The sequence below is a fragment of the Triticum aestivum genome, chromosome 4B (genome assembly GCF_018294505.1).
Source record: "Triticum aestivum cultivar Chinese Spring chromosome 4B, IWGSC CS RefSeq v2.1, whole genome shotgun sequence".
In the NCBI taxonomy this organism is placed as follows: Eukaryota; Viridiplantae; Streptophyta; class Magnoliopsida; order Poales; family Poaceae; genus Triticum; species Triticum aestivum.
The window spans coordinates 445,183,359-445,208,088 of NC_057804.1; the positions used below are offsets into that span (position 1 = coordinate 445,183,359).

At 50.5% G+C, this 24,730-nt stretch overlaps 1 protein-coding gene across 1 annotated transcript; it reads right to left on the reverse strand.

Annotated features, from left to right (window-relative positions):
• Nucleotides 1–10,527: 10,527 nt before the first annotated feature.
• Nucleotides 10,528–12,255, reverse strand: LOC123094964 (aspartic proteinase PCS1). Its single transcript, XM_044516816.1, has one exon. The coding sequence runs from the start codon at nt 12,097–12,099 to the stop codon at nt 10,756–10,758; it is 1,344 nt and encodes a 447-aa protein (XP_044372751.1). The 5' UTR covers nt 12,100–12,255; the 3' UTR covers nt 10,528–10,755.
• Nucleotides 12,256–24,730: the final 12,475 nt, after the last annotated feature.

The following is a 24,730-nucleotide window of genomic DNA, read 5'->3' on the forward strand; positions in this document are numbered from 1 at the left end:
GGGTGAGAGGAGTCACAAGGCCTGGCGCTGTCCGCCTTGAGACCGAGGATGGCATTCCAGTGAGCAACTCCTGGAACATAGAACATCTTTGTAAGTTTTTCCCATAAGGCACGGTTGCCGGAACCCGTTCCGGCAACCACCTTTTGTACAAGTCTTGCCGCTGTTGCATGTAATCCTTTGTACAAAGCCGGGCGCAGATCCCGTGCATAAGTAAAACCCCATGTGCTCCGCACAGCTTGTCCATTTCATGCGTTAGTTCCTTTCTTGCATGCAATTATCTGACACTTTGTGCAGCACCTACATCCGGTAAGCAGTAACGAGCAGAAGAGCTCCATGTTATTATTTTCTCTTCTTTCTTTTTATTTTAAAAAGGAAAAGAAGGTTCTCCTGCACATAAGTTTGCCGAGGGGGAAAGGAGAAGATTGTGGTATGGGCCAGGCGTCGTTCAAGCAAAGACTTGCCTTACCGGGAAGCAAATGACAGAAAAGCTAAGTTGCCAAAGTTTGAGCAATCACTTTTTAAATTTTTGAGTTATCTTCCTCGAACGACCCTGCTTTGTATGGAAAACCTGTGCGCGGAGGAACCAACTCGTGGCTAGTTGCGCCCTTACTTTGTTTCGAGTCCGCTCAACAGCTTAAGCGTGCTGCATCTAGTCGCGATAAGGTTTCTTGTCAGAAGCAGCGCCGCCAGCAGGCTGCTGAAGTCCCGCACTCAGCGCTCGCGGCTCGGGCGCCTGCGCCGACAAGTTCCCTAGAAGCGTAGGGTAAAAACATACAAGGGAAGGAATCTAGTAGAGGAAATAACATAGCAATTGATAGACAGAAATAAAGTTATATTACAAAGATAACTTGTCGCAGCTCTAACAGACTGCTTTCATAACATGATTAGCAGCGACAAGGGAAGAGAAGAAATAGGCGGCCTAATCTACGCGCCCGCCCTCGACTCTCTTGATCTCGCTCACCTTGTCCACAATGGGTGCGACAAGGGCCTTGAGTGTGTCCAGATCGGCGTCAGGCGGCAAGGACCTGAGGACGTTGGTGAAGCTGAGGCCTGGGTTGCGGAAGGCCACCTTCATCAGCACCTTCTGGAGAACCCCAGCGCAGATTTTGCGTGACTCGTCGGCCAGCTGCTTCGGGATCCTCTCCCGGAGCCGCTGGAGTGCCGTCGCCACACCCTTGAAGAATAGGCCGAGCTTGGCGCTGGATTGAAGGCTCTCGTCGGAAGGATACCCAAAGTCCTCCATCCCCAGCTGCGCCAGCTCCTCGTTGATGACTGCGGCAGTGTTCACCAGACCTTCGGTCCAGTGCTCCACTGTGTCTCTGAACGAGTTCTGGGTAACTGCAATGCTCTCCAGCAGCGCCGCGTCAGCCTTGACCTTCTCCGCCAAGGTCTTCTCCCGCTCCTTGGCGGCCTCCAGCGTCTGCGTCAGCGTGGCCAGCTTCAGCTCCAGGTCTGCTTTGGAATCCTTGGCGGCGCTGAGCTCCTTGCCCCTTTCAGCGAGAAGGTCTTGCAGCTCACCGTGGGCGGCAGCATCCTTCTCGCGCTCACGCTTGAGCGCGGCAAGCTCCTCGCCGCTCTTCCCAATGTCGGCCTCCAGCCGCGCCACCTTCTCCTCTAGCTCTTTCTTGGCGGCCTCTGCAGTTGTCGCGGCGTCCTTTGCCTCCTTGAGCGCCCCGCCAAGTGCTCGCTCGCGCTCGGCAAGCTCTTCCTCGTAGCTGTCGAGATGGGCCTTCCGCTGCACTAGTTCACCTTCCCGCGCGGACTGCCTCTCGGCAGCCAGCCTTTGATTCTCTTCAGCCTCGGCCTTCTCGAGAAGAAAGGCCGTGCGCTCCTCGTCTACTCGCTCCCGCTCCTGCGCCAGGACCGGAGAGCTTCTTGATTTTGTCCCCTGAGCTCCTCCACGCGCTTCTCCATGTCAACTCCCGCCTTCGCGACAAGCGCTTCCCGGGAAGCCAGCTTGGCTTGCCGGGTGCGGTAGAGTGACAGCAGCTTCCGCAGCAGCTGCTCCTCCTCAGCCTCGCCGCTGCTGCTGCCGGGCGCATCAACCAATGACAGTCCAGCAGAGGCGAGCACCTCCCTGTCAAAAGTCTCCCCCTCGACCGGCGCCCTGGAGCTCGACGCCCAGGGTAGCTTGATGAAGATGTTGTCACCGGCCTGCAAGTAGGCGCCGGGCTGGGGCTCCTCGGAGCCCGGCTCCGCGGAAGCGGCAGAGGGTTCGGCGGTCGGTGCAGCGCCCGACGCTCCTGCGGCCTCAGGGTCGTCAGTGCGATCGCCCGACCCCTCGCCGGCTTCCGCAGCAGCAGCCCCAGCGGCCTCCTCGCCGGCGGTCTCATCAGCACCAGCACCTTCCTCGCCGGCGCCCTCTGTCTCCATTGGCTCAGCCGAAGATGGGTCTGAAGAACGAAGAAGGGAGGAAAATCAATCAAAAATCCAAGAAAGGAAAAACAGAAGAAGCAAAACCCAAGGGAAAGTTTCTGGGCAAGTGGATTACCTGCGCCAAGATCTTCAGCTGCGGCCTCGGTCGCCGCAGGATCAACAGTGCCGTCCCTTGCCGGAGAGTCCCCCCTTGCCGGAGAATGCTCCCTTGCCAGGGACTCCTCCCTTGGCGGCGCAGTCGAAGCAGGTGGCACTTCGGGGCCAGCCTCCGGGCGCTCCTGATGAGGCTGTCTGCTCTTGCACAAGTCAACAAGCAAGATATCAACAAAGGAAAAAGCACTCAAGCGCGCCCGGCAGCAGAAGGCTAAACTATGAACTTATGCTGGGGGCTGTGCTGGGGGCTGCTCCGAGGGGTGATTGTCGGGTCCGTCAAGGTGGTCTCGGGCCCACCTCCTGCCGACACGATGGGGTCATCCTCAATGACGATCACCGCGGCCTTGGCCCTCTTCGCCGCTCTCTGGGCCAGTGTTCTGAAAAGAAAGGAGTCCAGATTGGAGCAAGTCAAGATACAAGATATAAACAGCAAGATTGAAGGATTATAAGAGCACCAAAGAAACTCACTCTTCTTCCTCCTCGTCGGAGCTGAGCGCGGAAAGATCGAAGTCCGGCCCTCCTCCGGTGCGGCGAGGTGGAGTAGGATCCCTTGCCCGCTTGGCGGGGACAGTGGCAGTAGCCCGGGAAGATCCCGCTCCAGTTGCCGCTACTACGTGAGGCGCTCCCGCGGCAACATTGCTTGCCGCGGTAGAGCGCGTCGCGTGGCTCGGTGGCTGTGGAGCCGGCTGCCGCCCTGCTGCGTCCCCGGCCCTGTGAAGGCGCCTCCTTGGCGGGGCCGGGGGCTCCGCCTGCGGCAAGCTCTCTGAAGGTTCAGCCTCCCCCTCGCCGGCCTCGCTCGACTCGGCTTCGGAACCGGCAAGCTCCTCCTCGCCCATGAACTCCGCGCGTTCGGCAAGGTTTGCCGCCTCTGCAGCCTCCACCTCCTCCACAGTAAACCCAAACATACCCGCAGCAGCTGCGGCCGCAACCTCTTCCGCCCTAGTAGCGATGAGCTACAGCTCCTCGTCGATGGTGTCACGGGTGAGGCTCTTCTTCTCGTCAGCACGGACCGGCACTTCCTCCAAGGTGTCGAAGAACGCTCGCACAACGTCATCCGCAGGCTCTTGCCAAGTTGGGATGATGCCGTGTGAATCGCACAACGGCATCATGGCGCGGATCCGGTCAAGCGAAGAGTTATTGCACAAAGGAACTACGCCCCTCGGCAATGTGAATGGTTGTTGGGGGTCGCGTTTGAATAATTCCAAGAGCATTGCATCCAACTCCAAGACAGTGAAGTTGTAGTTAAGGCCCGGTCGCAGCCTCATGATGTCCGCCGAATTCTTGAATTCCCAGGCGGGCCTCCTCCTCTCCTGCAGGGGGGCAATGCGGCGGCGGAGGAAATCTGCCCCGACAGCACCTACGGTGAGCCCGGCAAGCCTGAGGCGAAGAATCCTAGTGATGGCGATCTTCAGCCTCTCGTCTTCCGGGGCCATGTTGCTCCAGTCATTGCCGCGCACTATTGGAGTTTGGCGCACGGCGGTGAAGGGCTGCGGATCCTCCTCGACGATCCAACACCACTCCGCTCTCCACTCCTCCCACTTGCTGCGAAGCTCACCCTCCAAGTACGCCTCTTTCTTGCCGACTCTCGAGACCCAGGCAATCCCTCCGGCAAGCGGCTCTCCTCTCTCTACCCGAGGTATGAAGAAGTGGCGGAAAAGGGCAACACTAGGGTGGAGTCCGACAAAGTTTTCGCACAAGTGTGCGAAAACTGCCATGGTCAGGACAACATTGGGGGTGAAGTCAAGGAGGCGGAAGCCATATGTGTTCATAATATCACAGAAGAACTCCGAGAAGGGCGGGCAGAGCCCGCAATAGAAGAATAGCGGGAAGAACGGGTACCCATTTGGAGCCGACTCCGAGGCAGCGGCCGGGAGTACCCTCGTGCGCGGATGTGCACGCGTCTCCGTCGCCCAAAAGAGGTAGAAGTACTCCCTCAGCTCCTGCACGCCGAGCTGGGGGGTGAAGATCGCCCGCTCCTTACGCAGCGCCGCGAGCCGCTGCGCCTCGGCCGACTTCACACCCTTTCCCTTGTCGGCTTTCGGGGCCATGGCGGAGGTGGTGGAGAAGGTTGACGGCGTGGTGGTGCTGGTGGCAATGGGGGGGGGCGGAGCGCTGCTCTCTCGGCTTCGAGAAGAAGGGGGGAGCGGCGGAGTTTGTGAAGAAGGAGTAGCAGGAACCAGCAAGGGGGAACGAACTGCTCCTGTTTCCTCTGCTTATAAAGAGGGACGGGGCGGACGTTTCGGGCTTCCAAATAAACAACCACCCACGATCTCTCCCACGATGCCGCATTCAACGCGTGCCGTTATGGGAGAGTGCGGTGGATACGGAACAAGATTTGGCGTGGCCCAGCCCGCGTGTGCCCGTGCCCTGTCTTGGGACTGGCCCAACAGCGCTCGGCACCGTGTCTGGCCCAGGCCCGGGGGCTCCTGTCGGTGTACTAGAATAGGGGTACCCTAGTACCCCGAACTTGTGCACGGGCAGTTGCAGCACCCCACGGCAAAGGCTTTCCGGGCGAACGCCAAGATCCCCCAAGGTTACCTTGGAGCCATCCAAGAACAAAGTATTTAAGCTAAGGAGACAAGACCCCGGCAAGAGGAGCTTGCCGGGAAGGCCAACCAAGGCACTCCAAGGAACTTGCCGCGACGCGCCACGCGCTCCGGCAAGGCAGCAAGGCCCCGGCAAGAGGAGCTTGCCGGGAAGGCTAAACAAGGTACCCCGAGGCCCGGTGAGCGACGAGCTTCTGGACCCGGCAAGATAACAACAGCGGCAAGGCGCTTGCCGTGGCAGGCGGCCACTCTGCGCCCACGCTCCAGCGCATCCACCAACGTGTCGCTCTGGGGGCCTCTCCGGGCGCGCATGGCGGGAGGCTGTGCAGCCAGCCGTGCGTAGTGGCATGGGAAGCTGACAAGATCGCCATCATGGCGGACGGTGGCGCCCCTAACGGTCCTTTTCTGCACTGTTCGGGCGACTCAGACGGGCATTTAATGCCCTTGTCCCCTGCCGTCAGGGTTAGGTAGGGTGCACTGTACAAGCAACTGTACCAACTACCTTGCTTTTTACGTTTTTACCCTCCTCTGCGTTGCCACCTGTCGGTGACCCCTTTAGCGTATAAAAGGAGGCCCATGCGCAACGTAGAGGGGGTTCGGCTCGGAGCCTCAGACAATCGGCTTCGATTCATTCGTAGCCCAGAAAACATCACTCACTCGCTCGAGAGCAAGAACACCAGATAATACAACCAGACAAGCAGTAGTAGGAGTGTTATCTCTCCGGAGAGCTCCGAAGCTGGGTAAACTGCTCGTGTGCCTCGCCTCGATCTGCTCTTCGTGCGATCTCCGCCCCTCGCCGAACCGAAAGGGGCCCGGTCCGCCGGCCCCATAGGTGTCCGTGGATCAGTTTCCCCGACATTGTGTGTAGGTGTTGTTCACAAGATCTTGCATGGTTCTCCTACTGGATTGATAACCTTGGTTCTTAACTGAGGGAAATACTTATCTCTACTGTACTGCATCGTCCTCTCCTCTTCGAGGAAATCCCAAAGCAGCTCACAAGTAGCACCGATCCGACGGGCGGAGACTGGGTCGTGGCGAGGAGTTTGTATGCCCGGCCTTGATAGGGTTCAGTCGTATGGTGGTGGCTGCACCAGTCAGTGATGCGGTAGCTATGGTTCGGGTGGCGGCGCTTGGCGGACGACAGCGTGCTGTGGCTGGTGGTGGCTCCTCGCGAGTGTTTTCAGGGTGGAGGTGGCCAGGACTTGGAGCTTGTGCTCGGAGGGATCAGATTTGGGCCTGGGATGGGTTGGAGCTTGTGTTTTGGATAGGTGGGGTGGACTCGGTCCAGGTGGTGCCCACAAGCGATGAGGTCCCTTTTCCTGTGGGTGCGGTGGTCAATGGTGGTGGTCGGGACACCGCTGCATTGTTGGGTAGATCGGTGTCGAAGGCCATGGACATGGCGTCGTGTGAGCTTGCTTAGGAATGGCCGTCGGTAGTCACATGGCGTGTCTCTGCCTCACCAGCGGGACTAGCTAGGTACGCAGGCGTGAGTGCCTCCTACTGTGGAGGTGTCGACCCAAACTTTGGGGCTGATGTCAAGTTAGGAATGAAAGATGACGCCTTTTACTCTTCCTACCGTGGTTGGTGCACCGTGATGTGCACGGTTGGCCGTGTCTCGGACATGGATGCCATTGCGGCAGCTTGGATGGCGGTCTGCATGGTTGGCTTTCCCTCTTTGTCGTGTAGGCAACGGAAGGTGTACCAATGGGTAGCTCGAGCGCGTCCTCTGTCGTTCGTAGTGGTGTTGCCCTGATCCGGCTATGGGGATCTAAACTTTTCCCGTTTGTTCTGGAGACCTCGTGCTGGCACGGGTGAGCTGCCGAGCAAAAGCTACGTGTTTTGGCGCCAACAACAACGACGCTCGCGGGCTTCTGTCGTCGTGGTTCTCCTTTCCTTGTCAGGGCTCAGGACCTTTGTCCACTGTTGACTTGGTAGTTGCGACCCTTGGCGTCATTCTCTGGGATATGGCAGACCAATTTAAACTTGTCCCTCACTTGAATTTTTTTGTTTATCTTTTTTTACTGCTAACTCTCAATGAGTGAGTTACTGCCCGACCGAAATTGAAATGTCGCTTACTATGTCAATAGAGCATCTACAGCCAGACTTGGCAAATCCGGCCCCTCAAACACTCGCGGACACGCTCGGGCGCGTTTGCGTTCATTGACCGGGCACCCCTCAAATTTCCACACTTGCAGCCGGACATCTCGTACAAGATTCTCAAATCCATACAAAGACATGCAAACTAAATAAACCTACGTACTACGTCGATCACCTAGCTACTCATCGTTAGAGATGTCGACGATCTCCGTGCCCAGCTCCCGCAGCATGGGCGGCAGCTACAGCTCTGGCTCCTCCGGTGCCTATGGCGCCTCCGCTCTGGCCTTCTCTTCCTCTATCTTCGCGTCGAATTCGGCGAAGAGCGCGTCGGACTCCTCCTGCTCCCGCCAGTGGAACACCCGGTTGGCCTCCACATAGGCCTCATCCTGGATGGACTCCAAGATGGCCTGCTGCTCCGCTATCTCCTGTGACTGGGTGACGACGAACTCCGCCTCCGCTTGCTCCATGTTGAAGCCCGATAGCTGTTGCTCCGGCTCCTGCTCCTCTGCGTCCTCCACCCCCATCGGGGCCATGTCCACCTCCTCTTCCCCTGGCTGCGCCTCCTCCTCCTCCAGCTCCGGCGAGTCCGGAGGCAGCCCGGCAATGATGCAGGCGGCGCGCGCGGCTTGCCTCGCCTAGATCTCTTGCTGGATCTCGTAGTGCCGCTCCAGCGTCAGCATGGTGTAGTAGGTGATCTTGCTCGGGATCATGACGGAGTGCCGGAGCGTGGGCGGAGCTTCGGACCATGGGCGGAGCATCAGACCGTGGGCAGAGCGCCGGAGCGGGAGGAAGAGGAGGTGGATGGGCTCGGACTGGAGGCGCGGAGAGGAGGGAGGTGGATGGGTTAGGGTTGCGGGACGCCGGCCGTCTTAAATAGCCGGATTTGGTCTTGGGCGCGAGCCGGAGCGGCGCCATGCGGCAATGGACGCGGCATTCGTCGGACCGCCGGGTTTCCGGGATTTCTGCGTGGGACGGCTTCGTCACACCGACGTGGCGGGCGTGCCCGGGCGCCCCCATATCCTTCCCATATTTGGGCTGGATATGAGGGGTGCTAGTCAGCCCGGGCGTTTGAGGACCGTTTAAGGAGCTCGTCTGGGTCAAAACATCGTGACCGGAGAGTGTCGGGGAGGTCCGCCCGGGCGTATGAGGCGGGTTTGAGAGGTCCGGCCGGCTGTAGACGCTCTTAGCTCTTAATTTACAACAATTCATATGTACTAGCAAAAAAGCCCATGCATTGCAACGGGAGAAAAAAATACCACATGCTCTTAATTTATAAAAAATGTTCTATAATCTGAGAATTTGTAGTTATTTCTTAAATACATGAAGAGTTAAAATAGTTGTCAAAAAGATATTTAATTTTTTAATCATAAAAAGAGATTTTTTTTGTCTGGAAAAGAACATTTTTTATGGTCTCATGTTGACGTGGGTACTTGCACCCCATTTCATCACTATTTCTTGTCATGCATGTCATAGGTATTGGTCCCTGTTTCATCACTATTTATTTTCTTATCAAACTTGTCTTTTATTTTATTTTTGTCATGCATGCCTCCTTTTTATCTTTTTCATGCATGTCCTCTCTTTTTTCTTTTTATATATAGGAGAATAGCGCAACATGTCATCTTTATCGGATCTCCTCTGCATTCTCTCTTTTATTTATTTTATAGCGGACATCCCATCTTTCTTTGGACCTTTTATTTCTTGTCATGCATGTCCTTATTTATTGGTGTCTCTAACAAATTTATCTTCAATTTGATGTCCAATTCTGATTTTGCTGAGGTGTTCATCCCAATCTTAATTAGTACATGTATGGAAAAAAAGACAGATAATGCATTATTGATTAACATTGCAGCCTAGATAGTATTTTTTTTAATTGTTAATAGGTAAAATAACATTATATTTAGATTCTACATATTTTTTAATTAAATTTCATATATAATATGTTAAATTTGGAGTTACGGTTTAAAAAATATGAGTATTTTAAAAAACATTGATATGTATTGTGGGTTTAATGTTAAAAACATCAGGGTTTTTTCTATAAAATAGCATGGCGGACTAAGAATACATATTTCTTTTACAGAAATGTTAACGCCCACACGTGTGGACGTTGACCATCTCGACCACACTTATCCATCACCGTCCAGTACTATATGCACAAATCTTGGCACAATCTAGCTGATTTTCTGTGCCACGTAGGACAATGTGTGTGTGTGGTGTGTGACATAGTTCGCCCACACATCCGTTTTACCACACGGAGGGGCCGGTGTGTGGGCGTTTAGCAGTTCACCCACACACCAGTTTTCAGTCACGCACAAGGGCTGGTGTGTGGGCGTTTGCCATCTCGCCCACATGACCGCCTCCTCTCCCACACCCAAGCTGCCAGTTGCCATGCGTTTTGCAGTGTACATGGCAACTGCCCTAGTGTGATTGCAAGCAGATGGCAACTCTCTCTTTTTTTACCCAAACATGTCAGTTGCATATGTTTTGCATGGTAAATGGCAAACTGCCCTAGCGTGCACGTAAGCAGATGGCAACTCTTTCTTTTTACATGGCAACTGCCTAACGTGTTTGTGAGCACATAGCAACTCTCTCTTTTACCCAAACATGTTTTTTTGCCATGCCATTTTTTCAGTGCTACATGACAACTGCCTAGTGTTAGTAGGTGGCAACTCCTAAAATTTTAAAATCATGGCAACTGCAGTAGACCAGACCACACATGGCAACAGCTATAGTTGTCCAAAAAATGGCAATCTGGAACTTTGACCTGAGATGGCAACTGTAGTTGAGCAGATATGGCAACTGTAGTTGTCTGACATGGCAACCGTAGTTCAGCAACATGGCAACTGCACTTAAACGAACATAGACGAGGGTCCGGCCCATGGCAACTGCGTGCGCGCGGTAAAGTGTCACGTGGGGCGTGCGGGACCACGAGGTACGAGGCCTGACGTACCGGGCGTGTAGGCGTTCTCTATTTCGCCCACACGCACGCGTATAAGAGGGACCGGGAGGAAAAAAAGGCGTGTGGACGCTAGTTATTTTGCCCACACACAAGCGTGTGGGCTGGTCCTCTTAGGCACGACACAGAACGTGTGGGCAGATCCCTTAACGCCCACACGTGTAGCAGTTATCGGCGTCCTTCTTTTATTAGTAGGTAGTATAGATGCGAATCAACCTGTGGTTGAGTTGGTTAGGTGGACAGTGGTATCCTGAACCCAACAGGGTTCAAATTGCCTACGGTGACTTCGTAAATCTCAAGATGATATGCCGGCTCAGTCTCTCGAAGGTGCTCATGTGGTTAGGGTGCGTGTGTGTGCGTTCATAGGGATGAATGTCTATACTGATGCTAAAAAAAGTAGTATAGATTCGCATAATACAACAATTTATATGTATTCGCATAATACAGCAATGAAGTTCGTAAATAACCAGTAGTTCGCCACTGGCAGCAGCAGGTGATCGGAGAGTGACCGTCTCTAATACTCGCCCCCTGCTAACGATACGTGCCCTGCCACAGCCGCCGCCGCTAGTATTTCGCTGTACTTTTACACGACGACTACACATTGACTGACACAATGCCACTAGACAAGAACTACACTTGGGCGCCGAGGCGCTGGGTGGCGACCTCACAGCGCGCCGGCGCGAAGCCGACTCGGCCGTTCTGAAGGTCGTACTCCACCCACACGTCCTGCTGGTGGTGGTGCCCGATCACGTACGCCGACATGCCGGCCATGTCCGAGTTCCCGAACGTCAGGCACCACACAGCCTCCTCCCCCTCCTTCCCGCGCCGCTCGCCGGGTACACTGTACAGGAGCTTCTCCCCGGCCACGGCCACCTCCGCGCCGCGGAGTACCAGGCCCACCTCGGGGAGAAGCCGGCTTGCCGCCGACACTCGCTCCTCCGGGCCGCGGAAGCACGCGTCGAACGCGCTCTGGAACACGAAGCCCGGCTCACCGAGCGGGGCAAGCAGCGACCGCGTCTGGTTCAGGAATTCGCCCTTGAGCGCCGCGTAGGCGTCGGCCAGGAGGAAGGTGAACTGCGTGCCGGAGTCCACTATTGTCTGCCCGGCGCCCGTGTGGTCCGGCGTGAGCACGGACTTGGGGATGGCGAGCAGGGCGCCCCCCACGCGGATGCCCTCCAGCTGCACGGAGTAGGCCACCCTGTCGAAGTACGGCAGCGGCTGGGAGATCTCTATCAGCGGCGTGTAGTTAAGTGGCGGGGCCGCCCCACCGTCGCCGCCGAGGAGGAGGATGCCTGGTCCTTGGCTGGGGGCGATACAGTAGGCGAAGCGGAGGGTGCCCGTCTGCGTCACGAAGGAGAGGCTGCCACGATTCATGCCAAGGAGGCCGGTCGTCGCCTCCGACGGGTCCGTGGCGTTGTTGTTGGTGGCCGCGCTGGAGGAATAGGAGGTGATGCAGCCGAACAGGGCGGGCACGGCCTGCGCGCCGAGGATGAAGGTGTCGGCAACCAGGAGGCCATCGGCCGAGGAGGCGTCTGCGTAGGAGATGGAGACGCGGCAGGCGGTGGACGGCGGCGCGTCACAGAACGGGCGGACGGGCAGGTCACGTCCGCGCCACACGCACGCCGGCGACGAGCAATCGACGGCGCCGTACGTCGACGAAGCTGCCGCATTGAACGGCGCAGGCGCCGACACGGAGCTCCCGTTGCAGAGCAGCCAGGAGAGCTCGCTGCCGGTGTCAAGCACCATCGTGACGTTCTGCGGCGGCGTGCCGACAGCCACCGACACCGTCAAGCTCACATTGTGGCGGAACCGCAGCCGGTTCGCCGGCGCTCGCGGCGGGGGCGGCACCTGCTGCAGCCTGAGCGCAAGAAGAACCGCTCCCTCAGCCCTGCCTCCTCTACCAACGCCGTGGCTCGCCGCCTCCGCTCGCGCAAGAAAGAGGAAGAGGAGAACGATAAACGAGTCCATGTCCATTGGCGGGCAGTTTCTACTTTTCTATCCGCGCTCTGCCTGGGGTTGAAAACTTGAAATGAAAATGAACAACTGTCAACCAACTGCAGGTGCTTTGCATGGACCTGCAACCACTGGTCCAAATCCAATCCACGTCTACACCGTGTCGTGCTCCTAATCTGCTTCCATGGAGAGTATTAGCATCTGACCCGTCGTCGTCTCCTCTGCTTTCTGGCGTGTTTTCCATAAGCACCCGGGTAATGTGTTTGGTGTAGTGGCAGTGGCAGGACGTGCGCCACAGCTCTCTTCTTTACTCCGTGTGGGCTCCCAGAAGGGGACAGGGTCCTGAGGGAGCTCATGAATACGTACTACTCCGGCGGTCCGGCCAGGTACCGCGGCTCGCCAGAGACAACAATACAAGAGGCATCTGGTGCTCGCCGTCGTCGACCAAGACTTTGGGCCTTTCGGGGGCGAGTGGCTTTCAATGCAGCTGTTCAGGGCAAGGCATTGCCACGGCCTCTTGTTGGGCTTGTCGGAAGGGAAATCTCCCTGTCTGCGGTTGAGAAATCCCTGGTGATAATAGCTGGAGGATGACTGGAACACATGGCGAGAACTCAACCTTTTATGCCTAGTTGCCAGCATTACATCCTTCACAGGGAACCCACGAGACCATTTTGCCCGTTTTTACCCATGTTCACAGTGCATGATTCTTGCAGAAATCGGCAAATTTCACAGCGGAGCCAGCAACTTGTGCGCCCTTCCAAACGGACTAATGATTCCGGAAGCTACAGTGATCATGAGATGGTGACGGCCATCTTATTATTTGGCGTCGCATGTGACGTGCTCTGCCACAATCGCACCATATGAGATGACAGGCCATGGACCTGCCAACTCGAAACCTTTACCTTTGCGAACTCCGGTGATTGAAAGCACATTTTCAATTTCATACGTGAAAGCGAAGCAACAGCACGGAGCACGCGTGCATCTCACAGTGTACCCCATCCGTTCCGGTCGCGGCGGTACCAAATGCATCGTGCAAGGAGAACTGCGCTACCGAGCAACGTGTTGTTTTTTTAGGTGTGACGACGGGGGCAACTCTAGGAGATCTTTTTTTTTTCGAGAAAACTTTCAATCTATTCATCTTCCATCACGGCAGTACAACGAACACTAGAAATAATAAAAATTACATTCAGATCAGTAGACCACCTAGCGACGACTACAATCACTGAAACGAGCCGAAGGCACGCCGCCGTCATCACCCCTCCCTCGCCGGAGTCGGGCACAACTTGTTGTAGTAGACAGTCGGGAAGTCGTCGTGCTAAGGCCCCGTAGGACCACCGCACCAGAACAGCAACCGCCGCTGATGAAGAATAACGTAGATCGAAAGGATCCAACCTGAAGACACACGAACATAGACGAACCACAACCAGATCCGAGCAAATCCACCGAGGATAGATCCGCCGGAGACACACCTCCACACGTCCACCAACGATGCTAGACGCACCACCGGAACAGGGACTAGGCGGGGGGACCTTTATTCCATCTTCAGGGAGCCGCCACCGTCTCGTCTTCCTGAGTAGGACACAAACCCTAACAAATTTTGAAGAAACGACTAACAACGGAGCCCTCCCGCCGGCCCTTAACTCTAGGAGATCTTTGTTGTGATCTAAAATATGTACCAGGCTACCAATACACTAGAAAACTGCTTTGTACAATGGTAGTGATCGATCCAATGGAGGTTTTGGTTCATACATGAGCATGATGGGTAAGACCATGGGCGTCTTTTTTTTTCTTCGAAAAGGCCAAAGGCCATATATGAAATAAAATCAATCCTCTTATGAGAATAAAAAAATGACAGACAAGTTCATGCAAAAATCAGTACTGTCTTCTTTCTGCACCACTGGTGACGCGCCATGAGTAAAGCTCGTTGTCACCACTGGGCCTCCATCTCACCAGGGCAAACTTTGTTGAAACCCATGAACATGTAGAATCAATAGTTGGTAAGTCGTTGATGTAGATCAGAAGACATCAGTGACCGCAAACTGGATAGATCGTCGTCCCGAAGGAGCCAGCACCAAGGAGGGACAGAAAATAATTCTAACTCCGGCCAGACAAATGAGGGGGACACAAACCTCACAATTTCCCAATGAAGCCGTTCTCAAGTGTAACAAGTCAGAAGCTTGGCATGGCCTGTTCTTCGGTGATCCTTAATCACAACCCATTTTAGACTCTGCGTGTGAAAGAATCGATATAGTCGACTAGAGAGGGGTGAATAGATGACTAACAATTTTTAGTCTCTTTTCCAATTTTAAGGGATACAACAGGAATATATGCTGTCTAGATATGCAACTAGGTCGACAACTTATTTGGGAAGCTTACAGAAAACAACAAGCTAGATAAGACACACGATACAGATAGCTTGCAATGAGTAAGTGAAGAGAAAAATAAACCACAAATGCAGACGTTGATGTTATTCCCGGAGTTTCCTCCTTTGAGGGAGGTACATCTCCGTCGCAGAGGTGTGACTAACAGTTTTTAGTCTCTTTTCCAATTTTAAGGGATACAACAAGAATATAGGTTATCATGATATATGCAACTAGGTCAACAACCTATTTGGCAAGCTTACGAATAACAACAAGCTAGATTAGACACACAATAAAGATAGCTTGCAATAAGTAAGTGAAGAGAAAAATAAACCACAAATGGAGACGATGATGTTATTCCCGGAGTTTCCTCCTTTGAGGGAGGTACGTCTCCGTCGGAGAGGTGACACGATGCTCAGCAAGCGCCATAATGGCTCACCTTATTCTTTCCATGCCCTCGCACAATCTAAGGTGCCAGGATCCACTATGCGGTGCCCTTGGAGGCGATGACCGGACCTTCACAAACAAGGTTGGAGCAATCTGCACAACTTAATTCGAGGCTCCCAACACTACCATGAAGCCTTAAACCACAATGAATGAGCTTTGAGGTGGCCTCTTAGGTCTAGGCTGCCCAAACACCAAAAATTAACAAGATCCACTAGGAAAAACAAGGGGATGCCAAATTTTCTTTGGTGGAGCGATTGATCTAGGTCTTCTCTCCCAAATCGTAGAAGATCAAGAAGTTTTGGTGGCTAGGGAGAGAGGTCTAGGAGTTTAAGCTTTGGGCGATAATGGAGGAGAGAGAGGAAAGAGCTAGGTCATCTTGGGGACGAAGTCCCCCTTTTTATGTGCCCCCTCCAAATCCAACAGTGCCCTAGTTTTCACTAGGCGGTACTACCGGTGCGGACAACAGTACTACCATAGTCCCATACGAGTTGCACTGCAAGTGCCTAAGCGGCACTACCACACAAGACACCGGTAGTACTGGCTATTACGAAATAACGGTACTGCCGTAACAGTGTCGCCTTAGTACAGTGGACCAAAACAGAGGGGAATGAGCCCCCTGCGATAGTAGTCCAACACTTAACTTGGTAGTTCTACTCCAATAGGGGAGTACAGTACTACCGGTCTGAAGGCATGTAGCAGCAGTACTGCTCCTCTGAAGGTGTGATACTACTGGGTAGGAAAATTCAGGGGCACCAAAAAGGATGGGGAACTACTCGAATGTTGGGAAGGCTAAGGGGGTGAAGTTTGTTTTGTGTTTGTGATTGATTCCATCCATACCTTCTGAAGCGGACCCCCTCTTAATAGTGTGGTTTTCCTATGACTCAAACAAAATAAAAATGTTGAAAACTGTCTTCGATCTTTTCCTTTTAGAGGGGTATCTTGTTGGAAATATGCCCTAGAGGCAATAATAAAATGTTTACTATTATATTTCCTTGTTCATGATAATTGTCTATTGTTCATGCTATAATTGTATTAACCGGATATCGTAATACATGTGTGAATACATAGACCACAATATGTCCCTAGTGAGCCTCTAGTTGACTAGCTCGTTGATCAATAGATGGTTGTGGTTTCCTGACCATGGACATTGGATGTCGTTGATAATGGGATCACATCATTAGGAGAATGATGTGATGGACAAGACCCAATCCTACGCATAGCACAAGATCGTGTAGTTCGTTTGCTAGAGCTTTTCTAATGTCAAGTATCTTTCCTTAGACCATGAGATTGTGCAACTCCCTACCATAGGAATGCTTTGGGTGTATCAAACTTCAAAACGTAATTGGATGGCTATAAAGGTGTACTACGGGTATCTCCGAAAGTGTCTGTTGGGTTGGCACGAATTGAGACTGGGATTTGTCACTCCGTATGACGGAGAGGTATCTCTGGGCCCACTCGGTAATGCATCATCACAATGAGCTCAATGTGACTAATGAGTTAGCCACGGGATCATGCGTTACGGAACGAGTAAAGAGACTTGCCGGTAATGAGATTGAACAAGGTATAGGGATACCAACGATCAAATCTCGGGCAAGTAACATACCGATGGACAAAGGGAATTGTATATGGGATTGATTGAATCCCCGACATCGTGGTTCACCCGATGAGATCATCGTGGAACATGTGGGAGCCAATATGGGTATCCATATCCCGCTATTGGTTATTGGCCGGAGAGGCATCTCGGTCATGTCTGCATGGTTCCCAAACCCTTAGGGTCTACACACTTAAGGTTCGGTGACGTTAGAGTTGTAATGGGAATTTTATGTGGTTACCGAAAGTTGTTGGAGTCTCGGATGAGATCCCAGACGTCACGAGGAGTTCCGGAATGGTCCGGAGGTAAAGATATATATACGGGAAGTCCTATTTTGGCCACCGGAAAATGTTCGGGATTTTTCGGTATTGTACCGGGAAGGTTCTAGAAGGTTCCAGAGTGGGGCCACCTGCATGGGGGGACCCACATGAACGTGGGTAGTGGGTCCAAGGCCCCACACCCCTGTTCAAGGCGATATTCCCCCTTAGAAGGAATAAGATCATATCCCGAAGGGATAAGATCAAGATCCCTAAAAAGGGGGGATAACAATCGGTGGGGAAGGGAAAGGATGGGATTTCTTTCCTCCCACCTTTGCCAACGCCCCAATGGACTTGGAGGGCAAGAAACCAGCCCCTCCACCCCTATATATAGTGGGGAGGCGCATGGGAGCTAGACCCTAGCCCCTCGCGCAGCCCTCCCCCCTGCTACACCTCTTCCTCCTCCGTAGTGCTTGGCGAAGCCCTGCCGGAGAACCACGAGCTCCATCGCCACCACGCCGTTGTGCTGCCTGATACGTCTCCGTCGTATCTATAATTTTTGATTGTTCCATGCCAATATTATACAACTTTCATATACTTTTGGCAACTTTTTATACTATTTTTGGGACTAACATATTCATCCAGTGCGCAGTGCCAGTTCTTGTTTGTTGCATGTTTTTTGTTTCACAGAAAATCCATATCGAACGGAGTCCAAACGGGATAAAAACGGACGGAGAATATTTTTGGAATATTTATGATTTTTGGGAAGAAGAATCAACGCGAGACGATGCTCGAGGGGCCCACGAGGCAGGGGGAGCGCCCCTGACCCACGTGGACACCCCGTAGGGCAGTTACTGCTCTTCTTTTGCCGCAAGAAAGCTAATATCCGGAAAAAAAATCATGTTGAAGGTTTCAATCCAATCGGAGTTACGGATCTCCGAATATATAAGAAATGGTGAAAGGGCAGAATCAGGAATGCGGAAATAGAGAGAGACCGAGAGATAGATCCAATCTCGGAGGGGCTCTCGCCCCTCCCACGCCATGGAGGACATGCACCAGAGGGGAAACCCTTCTCCCATCTAGGGAGAAGGTCAAGGAAGAAGAAGAAGAAGAAGAAGGGGGGCTCTCTCCCGGTGGCGCCGGAACGCCGCCGGGGCCATCATCATGTGACACGATCTACACCAACACCTCCGTCTTCTTCACCAACATCTTCATCACCTTCCCCCATCTATCTACAGCGGTCCAATCTCCCGCAACCCGCTGTACCCTCTACTTGAACATGGTGCTTTATGCTTCATATTATTATTCAATGATGTTTTGCCATCCTATGATGTCCGAGTAGATTATCGTTGTCCTATCGGTGATTGATGAATTGCTATGATTTGTTTAATTTGCTTGTGCTTATGTTGTTATCCTTTGGTGCCCATCATATAAGCGCGTGCGTGGATCACACCATAGGGTTAGTTGTATGTTGATAGGACTATGTATTGGAGGGCAAGAGTGACAGAAGCTTCAACCTAGCATAGAAATTGATGCATACGGGATTGAAGGGGGACCAACATATCTTAATGCTATGGTTGGGTTATACCTTAATGAACGTTAGTAGTTGCGGATGCTTGCTAATAGTTCCAAGCATAAGTGCATAGAATTCCAAGTCAGGGATGACATGCTAGCAGTGACCTCTCCCACATAAAACTTGCTATCGGTCTAGTAAAGTAGTCAATTGCTTAGGGACAATTTCACAACTCCTACCACCACTTTTCCACACTCGCTATACTAACTTTATTGCTTCTTTATCTAAACAGCCCCTAGTTTTTATTTACGCGCTCTTTATATTCTTGCAAATCTATCCAACAACACCTACAAAGTACTTCTAGTTTCATACTTGTTTTAGGTAAAGCGAACGTTAAGCGTGCGTAGAGTTGTATCGGTGGTCGAAAGAACTTGAGGGAATATTTGTTCTACCTTTAGCTCCTCGTTGGGTTCGACACTCTTACTTATCGAAAGAGGCTACAATTGATCCCCTATACTTGTGGGTTATCATTGCCGGAGTTCTCCCTCTACTTCTCCTTCCCCCTTTCTGGATCAAGAAGGAGGAGACGTCCCCGGGCTGTACGTGTGTTGAACGCGGAGGCGCCATCCGTTCGGCGCTTGGATCGGATCTTCTGCAATTTGAATCGCCGCGAGTATGACTCCATCAACCGTGTTCTTGTAATGCTTCCGCTTAGCGATCTTCAAGGGTATGAAGATGCACTCCCTCTCTATCGTTGCTAGCATCTCCTAGATTGATTTGGTGACACGTAGGATTTTTTTTGAATTATTACTACGTTTCTGAACAGTGGTATCAGAGCTAGGTCTATGCGTAGATTCTATGCACGAGTAGAACACAAGTAGTTGTGAGTGATGATTTTTCAATTTGCTTAGCGGTACTAGTCCTATCTTGATTCGGCGGCATCGTGGGATGAAGTGGCCCAGACCAACCTTACACGTACACTTACGTGAGACAGGCTCCACCGACTGACATGCACTTGTTACATAAGGTGGCTAGCGGGTGTCTGTCTCTCCCACTTTAGTCAGATCAGATTCGATGAAGAGGGTCCTTATGAAGGGTAAATAGCAATTGGCATAGCACTGTTGTGGCTTTTCCGTAGGTAAGAAACATTCTTGCTAGAAACCCGTAGAAGCCACGTAAAACATGCAACAACAATTAGAGGATGTCTAACTTGTTTTTGTAGGGTATGCTATGTGATGTGATATGGCCAAAAGGATGTGATGAATTATATATGTGATGTATGAGATTGACCATGTTCTTGTAATAGTAATCACGACTTGCATGTCGATGAGTATGACAACCGGCAGGAGCCATAGGAGTTGTCGTAATTTATTGTATGACCTGAGTCAATACACTACAAAAAAATACACTTCCGTGATGATACGTATTTGTCACAGTAGGTCACATTTTTTGTCATGCATGTACATCCATGACGATTTTATGACAGAATCAAGATAGTCGTACCTGTGCTATCGTAGAAGTGTTCCATGACATTACCAAAATTATCATCACGAAAGTGTCCACTTCCATGACAATAAATCGCGTGTCACAGAAGTGCTTTTGTCAAGGGTGACCGACACATGGCATCCATCGTAATGGAACGCCGTTAAGCTATCGGGTCCGGTTTTGGATCCGATAACCCGTTAACAGCCCAAACCAATGGGGATTTTCCACGTGTAAAATCATCATTGGCCGCAGGAAACATGTGTTGCCTCACCGTTGGGACATATGTCATCCACTCATTGGATAGGAGGCGCCTATGATAGGTCAACACGTGGCACGGCCCAACAGTGGCCCATTCTGGTGAAAAAGGCCGGCCCAGTAAAAATTAGCAGGCCGGCCCATATAAGGCCTACTTGTGTCAGGTCCATTTAAGCCCACGGCCCATACGAGATGTGCCAATTCGGCCCGTCAATGGCCCGTTAAAGATTTGACACCATTGCAGCCCATCGTCAGTTCGAGCCCGTTAACAGCCCGCTATATATTTGGGCTCAATATCGGCCCAATGAGATTTCAGCCTGTTAACGGCCCATTTAATGGATGGGCCAATTTTTAGGATGTACATCTTTCGGCCTTTTAGCGACCCATTTAAATGTTGGGCTAATTTCCGGCCCGGTGTGTCTTTCAGCTTGTTGACGGCCCATAAATCTGATGGGCCATTTGTTGTCGGACCTGAGTTTCGGCCTTTTAGCGGCCCATTTAAGTGTTGGGCCAATTTCTGGCCTGGTGTCACTTTCAGCCTGTTGACGGCCCATAAATCAGTTGGTCAATTTGTAGTCGGACCTGAGTTTTGGCCTTTTGGCGACCCATTTAAGTGTTGGGCCAATTCCCGGCCCTGTGTGCCTTTCGTCCTGTTAACGGACAATAAATGAGTTGGGCCATTTGTAGTCAGACCTTAGTTTTGGCCTTTTAACGGCCCATGCCCTTCATGGTCCAATACCAGCCCGGTTTCTCTTTCGGCCTACTAAAGACCCACAACACAGTTTGGCCATTTACAATACGACCTGACTTTCGGCCTCTTAGCGGCCCATGCTCTTCATGGTCCAGTACAAGCCCGTTGTCTCTTTCGGCCTGCTAAAGGCCTACAGTATAGTTGGTCATATGTAGCCCAAACTTAGTAACGGCCTGTTAATGGCCCGTGAAATAAATTGGGGCCACCTGTTGCCCGCTTCAATGTCGGCTTGTTAACGACCCGGGAGGTAAGAGGGCCGACCATTAACTTTTGGCCTAGTAACGTCCCATTAACTTAATGGGCCCACTAAAGTTCGTACATGTCTTTAGGCCAAATTAGATAATTTGAGCCCATTACGACGAGCAATTATGCACAGGACCAAAACCGATCAAGCAAAGGTACGACATACAGGGAATAACGTTGCACATCCAGCATATATTACAGGAAGTTACATCCACTGGGCAATCAAAGATTGATGCCAGTGCAAATAAATGAGAAGAACCTAACCATCTACAATGTCACAATCTGCAACCTCAGCATAGATGACGCCCATAAGCATGTGGGCAAGTTCTTGCTGCTTTGCTACACTGTCTCTGAAAACATTGATCAGTTGTTGTGTCGCACGACTCTGCACCTTTGATTCATCCACCATTTCCATCATTGCTTCAGCCATTAATTGGTTCACAAACATACATTTATTCTGTTGCATTCGAGACAAAGGATACTGAACAGATTCAGATGGCGATTTTGGCAGGCTTGTATTATTGATAGTGGAGAGTGTCTCGACCACTACATCATAACATAAATTAGGATGGGAACCAAACAGATTAATCATGAGTTATTGCCATATTACCTGGCCTAGATTTACTGGAAAGAAACAATGGGGTTGCCTTGCTATTTTCAGAGTGTGTCTTCTTATCTTCAGCAGCCTGCACAAAATTAACACACTAGCATTGCTATCATTGGCCAAGTCAGATAATAGGAAATCAACATTAACACAATGAACGTTTGTGCAACTAGCCTACACCAAATTAACACAATATGGCACATCTATCATCAGCCAGGTAAGGTAGTACGAAAGCAACATTGACACAATGAATGAATGGGCAACCAAAGAAGCACTACAATTCAGTAATGTGCGTGATATGAGATAGTACATTCATGCAGCTCAGTATGCAAAACTACCAGGCAGTTTTCCTTACAAAAATCAACATTGGCGCCTTTCACATTTTGCTACAACTAATTTTAGATCAGATAAAGGTTAGATTCACGCCGATTAACAAAATACATGTTGATGTAAAAATATAGTGATATACAACAAGTACTTACATCAGCATTGGAGCACAGAGAATTCCCGCAAGATATTTTCCTCGAATACGATCCCAATGGAGGAAGTCTTCTATCGTTTAACCTTATTTTCTAAAAGAGAGATGGGTAAGAAACATGTAGAAAATATGATCAGAATGCTATAAAATTTCATGATGCGAGGATACGCACACGCTTCTTAGAATGGAGTTGACATTCTTTTGCTGGACTGGAGCATACTAGTTCTTTGGCCACTGGAATCTGCTTATTATCAGTGGGAGTTGGGTTTCTCTGTGCTGGAGCAGTATCTATGAAAAATGGAGTTGGTTTATTATCTCCTGGCATTTGGATCTTTTGCAAAGACCTGGTTTGTAACCCTTCAGATTCTAACATAGCCGTCTTCCCCTTGCATGCCTTATATAGAAGAATGGTGATTCAGTTATAAAACATGCTACAGCAGAGACGGAATAGGTACTGGAGAATAGAAAGTCATGACATATTGACATGTATTCCCTCCATCCAGAAATAAATGGATGGGTCTAGGCGTATTTCAGTTCTAGATACATCCAGTTTTATCCATTTCTGCGACATTTAATCCGGACGGAGGGAGTATGATGTAAGAGCTAGGGATACGACAGGACAACACAGTAAAAAAAACACTAAAAACCCACTACAGAACCAAAGTATTCAAACCCACTGATATGAGATAGTACACTCATGCAGCTCAGGATGCAAAACTACCAGGCAGTTTTCCTTACAAAAATCAACATTGTGGCCTTTAATCATACATTTTGCTACAACTAAATTTAGATCAGATAAAGGTTGGATTCATGCCGATTAACAAAATGCATGTTGATGTAAAAATATAGTGATATACAACAGGTACTTACATCTACATTGGAGCACAGAGAATTCCTGCAAGAATCTTTCCTCATAAACGATACCATTGCAGAAATTCTTCTATCTGTTAAGCTTATTTTCTAAAAGAGAGATGGGTAAGAAACATGTAGAAAATATGATCAACATGCTATAAAATTTCATGATGCAAGGATATGCACACGCTTCTTAGAATTGAGTTGACATATTTTTGCTGGACTGGAGCGGACTAGTTCTTTGGCCACTGGAATCTGCTTATTATCAGTAGCAGTTGTGTTTCTCTGTGCTGGAGCAGTATCTATAAAAACTGGAGTTGGTTTATTATCTCCTGGCGTTTGGATCTTTTACAAAGGCCTTGTTTGTAACCCTTCAGATTCTAACATAGTCATCTTCCCCTTGCATGCCTTGTATAGAAGAATGGTTCTCTAATTATAAAACATGTGACAGCAGAGAGATGGAATAGGTACTGAAGAATAGAAAGGCATGACATATTGACATGTATTCCCTCCATCCGGAAAAAATGGATGGGTCTAGGTGTATTTCAGTTCTAGATACATCCTTTTTTATCCATTTCGGCAACATGTAATCCGGACGGAGGGAGTATGGTGTAAGAGCTAGGGATACGACAGGACAACACAGCAAAAAAACACTAGTTGAATGTAAAACTATATGCTAGCGGAATACATACAGAAATAACTAAGGCAACATACACGTGTATGATTGGGAAAATAAGATGGCATTGCAACAGAGCACTAGAACATCACTTCAATGTAAAAAAACATGGTATGGCAGACAGATGAAGTACATACTGATGAATAACAATGCATAAGATATTCAGAAGCATGATGTCCAAATTAAGCAGATGGCATTGCGATAGAGTAGAATGACAGTACTTGAATTTGAAAACATGTTATCATGAATGGAATAGGTACTGAAAAACAGGAAGGGCATGACATATTTACATGCATGATCAGCATGCTAAGCACATGGCATTGCAACAGAGTAGATACACTCCAGGACATTATATGCATGTTGTACCCATATCACAGGCCAAGTTAGAGCAAGGACCTTTTGGGGTGAAGAGGATTCATCATGTTTCTGCAAGTCTTCTGAAGAACTGCCTTTACATGTTCCATCATATTGGGTATCATTGACATCAAGTTTATTGGCCTTTACATTGCTCTGTGAGGTTCTTGTGGATATATCAGTGTGTGCAATTATATCTGACATGCATGGAAGACAACTAGTAGTTAGATTTATGTAATGAGTGCTTGTAGGAGACGACATAAATAGTAGGACTGGGGTTAACTAGCAGCAACATGTCTCATAAACTAAAGGGAGAACACAGATGAAAGCTACAGAATATGTATCGTTTGTACTCGAGATTAACTAGATGTCACACAAAAGTATTAAAGAACAACATAGGTAATACTAGAAGTGGTATAATACTATAATCACCAGCCTGTGGAATAGCATTGGCTGATGGATGATAACTATGGAACAGCGTTACCTAAAGAACAAGTATCTTAGCTGAACTATGCAACAGCATGAACTCCTGAACAAGACCCGTAAGAGATCAGCATCAATATACAGTGAAATGTGATGATCTATTTTCCATGCTTAGATGAATAACAAAGCCATGAATGTTGCACACAAGTAAGATGAGGGTACAACCTATGTGGCTGCCATCCATAGGAGTGAGCATCATGTGCTGACATGTCGATGGCCCCGCAGTTGTTGTGGCTGTCCATGTCGGGCACGTGCATTCGATGCAGGGAACTGTTGAGTGGGGACTATAGCTCCCTTCTGGTG